Source organism: Pinus tabuliformis, chromosome 7 (assembly GCF_031772625.1).
Source record: "Pinus tabuliformis cultivar Carrire ecotype Pingquan chromosome 7, CPIR1, whole genome shotgun sequence".
In the NCBI taxonomy this organism is placed as follows: domain Eukaryota; kingdom Viridiplantae; phylum Streptophyta; class Pinopsida; order Pinales; family Pinaceae; genus Pinus; species Pinus tabuliformis.
In genome coordinates this window covers 1,226,744,218-1,226,756,878 of record NC_142293.1, presented here as the reverse complement: position 1 = coordinate 1,226,756,878, position 12,661 = coordinate 1,226,744,218, and the positions used below count along the sequence as shown (strand labels likewise).

The 12,661-nt window shown below is 36.0% G+C and overlaps 1 protein-coding gene across 1 annotated transcript; it reads left to right on the top strand.

The window, feature by feature from the left end:
- The first annotated feature begins 7,284 nt into the window (after positions 1 to 7,284).
- LOC149251806 (vacuolar protein sorting-associated protein 55 homolog) lies at positions 7,285 to 8,034 on the top strand. Its single transcript, XM_089453997.1, has 4 exons — positions 7,285 to 7,383; positions 7,497 to 7,536; positions 7,661 to 7,748; positions 7,842 to 8,034. The coding sequence occupies exons 1-4, from the start codon at positions 7,285 to 7,287 to the stop codon at positions 8,032 to 8,034; spliced, it is 420 nt and encodes a 139-aa protein (XP_089310123.1).
- The last annotated feature ends 4,627 nt before the right edge of the window (positions 8,035 to 12,661 follow it).

The window sequence follows — 12,661 nt, the reverse complement described above, 5'->3', positions numbered from 1 at the left end:
ATTTATTTTTTGAATGTTTGTGTCCTTTCTCTATTGGAGGGTAAATAGGTATTGGAATGAGTGGAAGGTGTGGCCATAGAGTGACATGGTCATGATGGGTGTTGGATGAGATGTAGTGAAGTCAATGTAAGTTTTTTTTATCCCAAAATAAGCCTGCATCATAATTTTTCCATCGGACTGTCAATCCTGTAGATTTTCATAACTTCTTGTAGTACTATAGGAAACTCCTATAGTAATTCAAGACAACCTCTTGTAGTAGAGTTGTTTTGTCCATATCTCCCAAACGGTAGAACGGATTGACCTAAAACTTTTTGAGCACATTGATGTCATCATTATGCCACTCCCCATAAAAAAAATTTGGTCAATGGATGCACGGATCTTGAGAAAAACTAAAAATGGTTGAAGGTGATGCAGGCCGATTTATTGGAAACCATGTACTGGAATTTTTTGAAATTGCTTGGGCATGTTAGCATCATCCATATGCATCTCCCCATGAAATATCTTTTTAATTGGATACACAGATATCGCGAAAATGTAAAAAGTGTTGTAGGTGATGGAGACTGGTTTCTCGAAAACTGTGTATTGGATTCTGTTGAAATTGCTTGAGCATGTTACCATAATCCATATGCATCTCCCCCTGAAACATATTGGAAAATGGATCCATGGTTTTTAGGTTATGGCAAAAACAAATTTCTGCTCTATGCTTTTTTGTTTCCTGTAGTAAAACAGAGTCTTCCTGAAGTATTTTGGGACAACAAGGAAAATGAGTGGTAGAAGCTTGGGAATGATGAGTGGATGGTGGAAATAGATGAGGGTGATGGATTGGCATGGCCTTGGCCTTGTTGGAGAATTTGAGCAAAGGAAGAGAAAGTCAAAATTTGACTTCTTTTGACTAGGTTTGACCTATTTTTTCTTTCTTTGGTGGCAACTTTTTTTTGTTCCTTGTAGATGTTGGATAGCACCTACATTCATCAAAGGGATACATGGAGCAACGATTTTATTTTTTTCCTTTCTTTTTTTCTAGGCCTACTAGCCGCCTCAATGAGGTTTCCAAATAGTAGGTCTGCCTAGGTGCCTCAAAGGAGGTTTCAACCTAGGATATTTTTTTTTTCTCTTTCCTTTTTCCAACCCATTGACCGCCTCATGGAGGCTTTCAATCAATGAGCCAATATGAGGTGTCTCCAAGGAGGTTTTCACCTAAGATTTTTATTTTTTCCTCTTATTTTTCAAATTTTTTTTTCCTACCCTACCCTACTTGAAAAACAAAATCACTTTCAAGTATAAGAATACTTCGAATGGAGCCATGTGCACATTAAGATGACAGGAAAAATGATGTGGAGGCTTGAAATGTATGCTTTGACATGTACCTAGATTTTAGAGACCAAATGATTTGACTTTGAAAGGATCAAGCATAGTTGAAGAAGAGAGTGATGCTCCATCTTGTTGATTTTTTGGAACCAAACCTCAATATAACTTTGACGTCCTTGGTTTTATTGTTTATCTTGATTATTATTTATGTTTTCTTCTACCATGACCTTAAAATCTTCCACTTTTTGCTAATTGTTCTCTTGAATACATGGAGGATTTGATGGTAACCATGAGGGAGCTCTCTCAATCTCTGATTTTGATGTCTGCTTTTCATCAAGTGTAGCCCATGATTCTGTGGTCTTCTCATTTGAATCTTCTTCTTCTAGATGTGGTCTTTCAATGATATCAATATAATCTCTTTTTTGTAATATTATTCTTGAGCTATGGTGAATACCATTGATCTCAAGAAGATATGTTTGGAAGCATTGTACCTCAGCATTGTAAGTGGGATGAGCTACTTCAATGTGTGGGTTTGGAAATGGTGGTACAAGTAGTTGAGTGGGAGTAAATATTTGAGGTGGTTGTGATTGGGGTTGTGGTTGTGGTGGAGATGAATGGTAGGGATAACATGGAGTTGGGTATGGAGGATGTTGAGGAAAATTTTGAGGATATTGTGGATGGCTCCCATAAGTTCCTTGTCAACCTTGTTGCCAAGATTGGTTTTGGGGTTGAGATGGCCAATGTTGCCAAGGAAAGGATGTGGTCCAATTACTTTGAGGTGGATATGCATAACCTTGAAATTTTGAATTAGGCTCTTGCATCATATTAGGTTGAATAGGCTACCATGGTCCTCTTGGTGAGCTTCCTTCAACCTTGGTAATGAGGAGCAACATTTAACATCATGTGATTCTGCATGGACAACATGAATATCAGCATCTTCGTTTTGTTCATTTTGTATTCATAACATTTTTACTTGTTCACTTAAATTGCTAAAAATTTCTATTTTAAAGTAATCAAGCAAATTTCCAAGTTTAGCTTGACTTGCCGATCTTGATGTTGATTTACCTACTCTTTCCCTTCCTCTTGATATGTGTTTTCATGTTTCACAAATTTCTTCAAATGATAATTGGTATACATCACCTCTACTCATGAGATCAAGGAGATCAAAACACTCATCCCTAATTGTTCTAAGTAAGAGGGTTTTTAGTGTGTCGGATCCTAAATGATTTAGTTTTTCCCTATTAACATTATACATGAACCTCTCTATTAGATACTCTAGACTCTCATCTTCTTTTTGATTCATTCTAAAGATTTCTTCTTTAAGATCATGGAATTTATATTTTTCTAGAAATATATTTTGCATATCATTTCATGATATTATTGAGTTAGTCTGTAAACTCATTAACCATTTAAGAGTTCTATCCTTCAATGTTGCTAGAAACAATCTCAATTTTTGAGTGTTCCATAAGTAACCATAAGATCTACAAAGGATTTCAAATTCAAAGAGAAAGGTTTCCGGATCCTCTGACCTTAGACCATTAAATTTTGGAAGAAAAGATGGAGGGATGTTCTTCATGTGCACATTGATATCAGTATCTTGAATGGGGAATTTGAGAGGATCTTCCTCATTGTTATCTTCTCTGCCCATTTCTTCTACATTCTTTTCCATCTCTTCTTCTTCTTCTACCTGCAAAAGTGAATTGTGATGTGGCTCTTACTACACCATGTGATCAAATGGGGAGGGTGGGTTGGTGTTGGAGTTTTTTTTGTTTTTACGATTGAATGACAACACTAATGCAATGCACTTTTCTATTTTTGAAATGAAATATGCCTAATGCAAATAATTTTTTTGTTTTTGCAAAAAGTAAAAAGAAATAAATCAACTAAGGAAGAAAACATTGCATACATTGACACATCGCCGACAACGGTGCCAAAAAGTGATGAGCCTCGGGATAGCAACAAGAATGTTGCAACTCCCAAGGCTATCGACTTTAATTATCAACCTAGGGTTCGTAAAAAATTAAGAGGTGTCGACATTATATATGTAGCATACAATGTGTCCTTCCTTTGTTGTCATGAGAGAAAAGAAACGCTGCCTACTTGTAGGAATGAAAGACTGAATTTAAAAATGCTTGTAAAGTAACATGAAATCCTCTATCTACTTATTAACACACTTTTCATGCAAAATAACCCTATTTTAACATTATTTGTCACATGTGATTTTTTAACTAATCTAAGCATGAAATATGATCTAGAGAGTACTAACTGCTGGGTGCATGTGCAAATATAAAAGAACTCATTTTTTAATCTTTTTGATTTATAAATGCAAATGCTAATCTTTCCTTGACCTTTGGCACGGGAGATAGGTGTGGAGGAAGAGGGGTACAATGATTTTGATGGCTTGGAGGTCAAGTAGGGGCATAATCCCAGATTCAATGATGATTTTTCTAAATTCGGGCTCAAAACAGGCTGCTACAGGATTTCCTACAGGATGTACTAGTTCTGCTATAGGATCCCCTAGTTCTCCTACAGGATCCCTTGTTTTACTACAAGATGTTACAAATTTACTATACAAAATTATAATTCATCGAATGACCAAGAAAATCAAATCCAAATTGGATGGGACAATTTTTTTTACTGACTAGGATGTCTTAGGTCCCCATTCCAAGTGGAAATCACTCAAAAATACCTCTATTAACCCTTGCTAAAATGTAGCAGAAAATTACTAGTCGAAAATCTAGGAATTGGAGAACTAGTGAGCTAGTAAATCTATAAAATTCCTAACGTAATCCAGTGAAAATGTAGTGGGGTAATTTTTGTTATTAACTAGATTTTTTTTTTGATATAATTCAAGTGGAACCAACTCAACTGAAGTTCGTTAGTGTGCTCCAAAAAATATCAGAAATGTACTGTTCTTAGCCTAAAGGAGTTCCAAAAATCTAGATTTGGGAATAATAAATCTAATCCAAGTAGCTCATTGATTAATATGACCTTCCAAATCTTTTACAAGGATGAAATGATGCTTATGATCGTGCAAAATAACTTACACCAACCATTTAACCCAATCCTACAACAAGAAACCATTGATACTAAATGCAAAAATAGAAAGAAATAAAAACAAGAGATGCGTGTGAATAAGAAGTGAAAAGAAGGAAAGAAAATGATACAAAAGGGCTCTCAGGATCTTGGGATGGCAAATCCCAAGGAAAATCAAAGACCTATGGAGGAGAACAAGATTTATAAGCTGAACATGACACCAATCTTCATTATTTTCATCAATACAATTACATCCCTGCAAAAAAATACAATGGAGCTGTAAAAATATGAGTTCTGTCCACAAGAACACTAATGAAAATCTATCCCTAGAGGAAAATTCGACCTGTTACTTATAAAAAATGATTAGGAATCATTGCCCATGAATGGAGGAAGCTTTCCCCACTAAAATTCCTTGATTAGTGGATCTAGTTCCCAGCACTACGAATCTGCATTAAATGGCAGGGAACACATTCATAGATTTTTCTCAATCATTGGAGTTCCACAATATATGCCATAATTCCATAATATCTTGTTGATTTATTATTTAATAGTGATCCTCCTGTAGTAGGGAGCAAGTCCCTAAATTATCTCCTCCTCTAGTTCTTCATAATCTACCAAATATTCTCATAATATTCCACAAAAATAAATAATATTAGGCACAAATATGCAATTATTCATAAACCTTCCTAATGAATATATTAAAGTTAAAAATACATTATCTAATGCAAAAATAGAGGTTTAATGCACCGAAGAATGGTCATAAGCTTTAACTTATGTTTAATTTTAGAGGCATGGGCCTTAATTTATGTCTAATTTAGAGGCCCATCACACTCTTCAACTCAAACATTGCCATTTGAGGCATGATTGGGATACTTGCCTAAGTCTCCTTTGGATTTCATTTTTGGCAAAGATGTTTCTATTGATGGTCATAGTGACATCGAAAAAGAAATAAGGTTCATTGAACAAATCCATTTGGTACACCAAAGAGTTCAAGAACAACTTTAAAAGAGCCAAAGAAAGTACAAAACAAGGCATGATAAACATCGTGTAGATCACAAGTTCCAAGTCGGTGATGGATTTTGGCTTCACATTAGCAAAGAGAGGCTTCAAGGAGAAGGTAAAAAAATGGAACCAATTAGATATGGTCCATTCAGAATTTTGGAAAATATTGGTAACAATACCTTCAAGTTGGATTTGCCTTCATATATGAAAATTTATGTTGTTGTTAATGTTGAGAACTTAAGTATGTATGAGCCTCTGTTGATAGAATATCAAGGAGAAAATGTCCAAATTCCTTCCATAGAGGATTTTTCTCCTGAATACCTTGACGAACTACATCAAGGCACCATTCTTGATAGAAGAACAAGGTCTTCAAAATGAGGGAATGTGGATTACCTTCGTGTGGGGCTCAAAGGAACAATCCTTCAAAGGCCAAATGGATCGAGATTGGAAAGGTGAGGGAACTATACCCTCACCTGCTGGACAGCTGAAAGTGATAGTTTGGTGTCCAAAAGGTTTCCAATGGGAAGGAATGATCATGTGCTTAAAACATAGCTCAAAATTCAAAGTTATCGGATTGGTGTGGAACCTATACGACCACATAGTGCTCATCATCTTGAATTCAGCGCAACTCATTTCGCATGAAATGGACTCTGTATAACTCCGGAAACGAGTTATGTTCACTTTCACAAACATGTAAATTAAAAAAAAAGGATAGCCCAGTCAGCAGTCTGTACTGCTGACGTGGCACCAACTGGGTAGGTTATGTGGACGTTGACTTGGTCAACAGGCTCTTCGATTAATCACCAGGTGACAAGTGGTTTTGTTTCATTGCTTGAATTTTTGTGGTTTTGATTGGTTGAAGGAGCGACCAACCACGGGATGACACTTGGCAGCCCCAGAGGCCACGAATTTTTTTTCCATAGCTCGGGCGGAGGTAGCAGGGGTCGAACCCACAACCTCCCAATGCTAATCCAAAGTCTCCACCAATACACCATACACCATGTCGCTTAAACTTACAGTTTGCAAATTATATTTAAATGTCAAATTCCATGTTGTTGGGGGTAGGGCTAGCGCATGGGGCTGGACCTTGGTCACATCACCGTGCATGTGACAACCATAGAGTTTGGAGGTTGGGCCAACAGCATGGGGCTAGCCCGCAGACTAGCCATCCATGTGAACACCACTCTCAAATCCGCCAACAGTTACCACCACTTCTTGACCGCCAGGGAAAATTGCCAGGGTAGCTGCCATGTGACACCATCATCTAGCCACCAAGGTTTATGTGACTGTCAGATGGAAGGGGCCAGTGATGGGGGCTAACCCCTGGGTGCATGAACCTCTATATGACTCTAATTTCCGCAGTTTTAGGCCTCAATGGCCAAATTATTCGCCAACAAATCTGCCCCAATTCCATCAGATTTGGTGGCCAGTTAGTGGGAATTCGGGCGAGAATAAAGGTTCGGTGTCCGATTTTGGGCAATTTGTGGAGTGAATAGTGGAGAAACTAGGAGAGGTCATAACTTCTATAGGTTTCGACCAAATTGGGATAAAAAAGAGGCTAGGTAGCCATTTTTGGTCATTCTGGACTCATTGGAGTATGTTGCAGAATCATTTGAGCATTGTAAACACATCCTTTTACACATTTTGAGCATAATAGAGAGGCCCAAGCCATTGGAAGTTGGACCAAGGAGACGTAGCCCAGAAGGGGTGAACTCCTTCATCATGTTCCTATTGTGATGTGTTGTTGGTGATGTTATGTACATTTATATGATGTTGTTCAGTTTCTTATTTATGTTAAATTTCTCATAAAATTAACATAAATACTCATTTTCACTTGTAATAAACTCATGAATCCTTAAGCACATGAATATAATTTTGTTTAGAATCTGAGGAGGATATTAACACAACAAAACTAATATTCTTAATCAGATAACTTAGATGGATGATTTTCCAACATATGTGCAGCATTGGTTGCATTCATGCAGGCTTTCTATTTTGGCGATTATGGTTTCGGCTAAAATCATTTTGCAATTCTTGGTGTGAAACTTTTTTCTCGAATTATGATTTGAGTCATATTGTGTATGGTTTTGTCAAATATTGCTTTTTGTTTTGGTTTTCCTCATTTGTTTTTGGGCTTATCTGTCAAGCAGGCTTGTGATTTATACAAGAACTGGTGGCCTATGCTAATAGGTACTATTGCTTGTGTCTATTTGAGACTAGAGATTCTTTTTCCTATTGGTATCATGGAAGGCACAATTCAAGATATGAATTGAACTAGTTTGAAACTAATGTTGGAAGGTATATTTTTTTACAGCCATTATGTATGTAATGCTGCCAATACCATTGTTAATTTTTGGACCTGGAGATTCTCAGTTATTAGTTCTACAAAAGGTGGAGGGCATGTTTTACAACATCCACTCTATTCAGAATTTTTACAAATTCTGAAGTAGTGTGTAACTGATATTTTCTATCATTTTCAACATTTGTAATAACAGATCGGTGGATGCAACAAAATTCTTGACTGGAGCTCCTATAATTGGGAGCATTGAAATACCTTCTATCTTAAAGCATGTTGATGTTATTGGGTTGGGAGATATATTTTTGGTGTTTGCATCCCTTTTTGTGTTTGGTTGTACAACATTTTGTTATTTTCGTATGGGAGTTGAAGACAAAGATAGCTATTTTTGAAGACTGTAGATTTTGTTATGTGAGTGAGGTGTAATTTTTGTCAAATTATTAATTCTCTGAAGGAAAGGAGCAACAACATTGCTCCACTCATCAACATTTATTTGTAATTCATCTATGGTGTTTTTTGAGTTGCTCATTGTTTTTTATGCAAGTATTGATGGAAGTGAAGATTTCCACAGTTGATTTGGTGGTTACAATTGAAGTCAAGATTTCCAGAAAAGTGACCTTTGATGTTAGAAGCCTGGCCTTGAATGTTATCTATGGGCCTTAACTTTTGTGGTTTGAATAAGAAACCCTTTTTTTTTATTATTTTAACATTTCTTCTGTTACTTATGTTGGACCTTCTTTGAGTACAAATTCCACCACAATATAAGGAATTATAAATGCATATTTTTACTAAACCGACAAAGATGAGGTGACAAAGCTATTAGTACGCATTAATCTCATTTTTCAGTGCTATAGGTGACCCTTGACAAGTGGGTTTTCTAGATTTGTCGGTGGTCCTCAACAAACTTATCTGGTGATTTCTAAATCATAAGCAGTGCCAAGATCAAAACACTTGAGAGGTGAGATAATATTATTCACCAAGATTATTTTTCATTTGAATATTGCAATATTGGAAAAGACGTGCAGATAAATACCTAAATCACAAAACTTGATGTAGGAAAACGGTTATCCCATCATATTTTGCATTCAATTGAGTATTGAAATATAAATTTTTTGTTCAACGTCAAAATAAATAGTTGTACTATTTATATGAATTTAATTTTTGCTTAATACTAAAAAAAATCTTCAAATATAATTCCAGTTATTTAGGCAAACTTATCTAGTGATTCCTAAATCATAAGAGGTTCCAAGCTCGAAACACTTGCCTGGTGAGACAATATTCTTCATGAAGATTATTTTTCGTTCGGATATTACAAGATTGGATAAGATAGCTTCAAACAACGGTGCAGATAAATTCCTAAATCACAAAATTTGACGTAGGAAAATGGTTATCCCATAATATTTTGCATTCTATTGAGTGAGGGTTGGAATGTAAATTTGTGCACAAATGTCAAATGGAAACCAGAAGTGTAAATGAAAACCAGAGGTGCATTGATTCAAAAGAAGGCCTATCGTCCTAAAAATGAAGAGAAAATGTTATTATTGGAGCATGGGTTTCATGCTCAAGTTATTTTAATTTATAGGTCAAGCACCCATTGAGTGCTTCTAAGGTTTGTCCTAGGTTTAAGAGTCATTATCATATATTGAAGACCCTATGGGAACATTGTATCTTGCAAAGATAAAATTATTTTTTCTTTAAAGTGTCGAAATACCTCCAAGATAAGGTCGGCCTAGAAGTTTTCAAGTCAGCCTACATGAAGAGCCATGTCTACCCTTGAAGAAGTCTATATATAAACAAAAACTCATCCTCCATTAGCCTCACTCACTCACATCTCATTCTATGCAAAGAAGAGGGCTAAGAAAGGTCAAAGAAGAAGGACAAAGAAAAGGTTGAAGAAGGTCGAAGAGCTTGGGCTAGTTCTCTCTCTTCCACGTGCAAGTCGAAGTTAGGTTTTCTACACTATCTTTGGTTCTATCTTGGAGGAAAGATAGAAAGGAAATCAAGTGAAGGTCACTTAGGGTATATTTCTAGCCCTAAGTCTTAAGGAAAAACAAGCGAAGGGAAGGGTTATTGTAGCCCAGTCATTTAAAACAAACTAACCTCTGTTGTGAAGGGTTCTTCACCTAAGTTATATTGGATGGAGAGCCTCTGGGAGTGTAGTTTGATATATTCTTAAAGCCTGTAATGGAGTTATGTTTTATGGCTAGTAAGGAAGATAAGTTAGCATGTTTTAAAGACCTCGGGAGTTACATATGGTGTCAAAATAAGTGATGTTGAAAGAACTAAAAGATAAAGAATCTCTTTGGGGAGTTGTAATGAACTGTGAAAATAGGGTAGCATTGCCACTGATTATATACTCCCAATTCATGATCTAACAATAACTGTCCTTTACTCCTATTTTAATCACTTTTAATGTTGCAAATAACACTGAGAGGGGGGGGGGGGTTGAATCAGTATTAGAAAATCACTAAATTTTTCATTTCCATAATCAGATTCATATACGCTACTTCAGTTAAGGGAACCCGCGTGTACACACAACTGTGTTTAATGCAACTAGCGTATATCCAGTAAACTTATGATTCGGCTAATGCATTATATGTTGATATTTAATTAGTGCATCAGAACTTCATTAACCATATAAACAGTAAACAGATGCAGTAAAAAAAACAGATCATCACACATAAGAAACACACATGAACACCATGATATAAGGTGGAAACTCAATGCGGGACAAAACCACCTGCTGTTGTCTTCCTTTAATATAAGAAAAACCTGTTTACAATATTGTACTGACACAGACTCATACCAGTACGCAGGCACCTACCTGCAAAAGCCTACAACCTTCTTTCATTCTCTGGCTACTACTGGAAGGGAGCTACAACCCCCTAGCTCTTGTACTAGCCGATATGTTTACTAGTACGTAGGCGCTAGCCTACTGAAGGCTCCAACCTTCACTCATTTTCCAGCTGCTACTGGAAGGTAGCTCCAACCCCCTGGATCTTATATTGGCTGATATGTTTACTAGTGCGTAGGCGCCAACCTACAAAAGGCTACGACCTTCTCTCTTCCTCTAGGGACCACGTTTCATAAATTTTCATACTGGATACTCCTGAAGCACAACACCATAATCTAAAAGCCACGTTTCATCCAATTTTCATACTAGACCCATCAACAACATTGAAGCATAAAATTAATCACCACTGCAATACACCCATCAACTACACCTACATCATCAATCTCTGAATCACCCAACACTGAAACACTGAAACACTGTCAACAAAACACAGTCTCCAGAACACAGAGCAGACCATAGAATTCTGCAACAAAAACTAGATCCAACTGCAACTTCAAATATCATACTTCATACTATATACGCTACTCTGATGAGCTGAACCAATGTGTATACGCGCTTTTACCAAAGTGAACCCGCGTACAGATATGCAAATATTTACTCATAATTTTGCAGATAGTCATACCCAAATCATAACATTTATACAATAAAACACGCGTCAATAGTTCAGATCTAGTCTATCCATGATCAAACCACATAATGATAATACATTCCAAGCCTTATGATCCCAATCCATCATCCATCATCAACCGCATAGGTGCATCCTTGGTTCAGATCAAGCAAAGCATCACAAACCCATAACCAACATACTAGATCTCACACTTCATCAGATATTCATCACTTGCACACTTGCCCTTTGGCCTAATGATCTTCTTCTCCTTATATAGGTTTAGGCCTTTCTCAATAGCATGGTCAAAAACCACGTAGGACCGATACCTTGGACCCAATATCTGGGATCAATAACTCGGACCAAATACCATGGATCAATACCAAAATACCATGGACCAAAAACCACGGACCAAAACTTAGTTTTCCAACATGTACACGCCTTTCCTTCTGTGAAAGTGCATGTGTACATTATACACACCTTTGTATATAGTGAACCTACGTGTATACGTGACTTGGTCAATGGTGAACTTGCGTATACATTTTCGTATATGCGACTTTGTATACAGTGAACCTGCGTGTATAGGCGACTTGGTCAATGGTGAACCTGCTTATACCTTTCTTTTTCATTCTTGTTGTTTACCTGCTATACTATGATCTTTCATCTGAGAGAGTTGCCATCAAGGACAACACTTGTGTCATACCTGTATCATAATGCCAACATTTAATTCATTTGCGTGAGGATTCATTTCACTTTTGAAAGCTAGTTGATGAACTTGGTGCATGCGGTGAAGACCACACGATTGATACCATAAACATAAATGAGAGAGAAAGCATATCTACTCCACGCATTCTGACCAACTGTTTAATGAGGTCGATCCTTGGCTGACAATCACCTCCACTACATTGGCGAACAGTTTGACATACAAATTGAAGTGCCCACCTTATGAGGGTTTCTCCTCAATTATTTTTAACGAAGTTGTATTCATCATGTGGAGCATTCATTTTCATTTTGTTGGTTGCGTGACCTAATATAAATGCACGTATTTTCATTAAAAACCTATTTTTTGTATTTTTTATATTCATAAAAATCAAATGACATACAAATTGAAGGGCCCACCTTATGAGGGTTTCTCCTCAATTATTTTTAACGAAGTTACCTTCATCATGTGCAACATTCATTTTCATTTTTGTTGTTTGTGTGATTGAATATAAATGCATGCATTTTCATTAAAAAAACTCTTTTTTGTATTTTCTATATTCATGAAAATCGAATGCTCAGTTTGTAAATATAAATTTTTTAATAATTGATTTTTTTTATTTTATTTTATTTTATTTATAAAATTAAGTTAAGAAGTAGTTTTTAAATGTTAAGTTTATATCTACATATATATTTGTATTTAGGGAAATAGGCAATTAAGTTGGGTTGGTACTTTTCAATTGAGCTACACTGGGAACTTATTGATATTTTATTACTATTAAAATATAAATCAAAATAATGAAAATGTTTTTTTTTTTTTAATGTTTTTGTCTATAATTATTTTGATTATATATATATATAT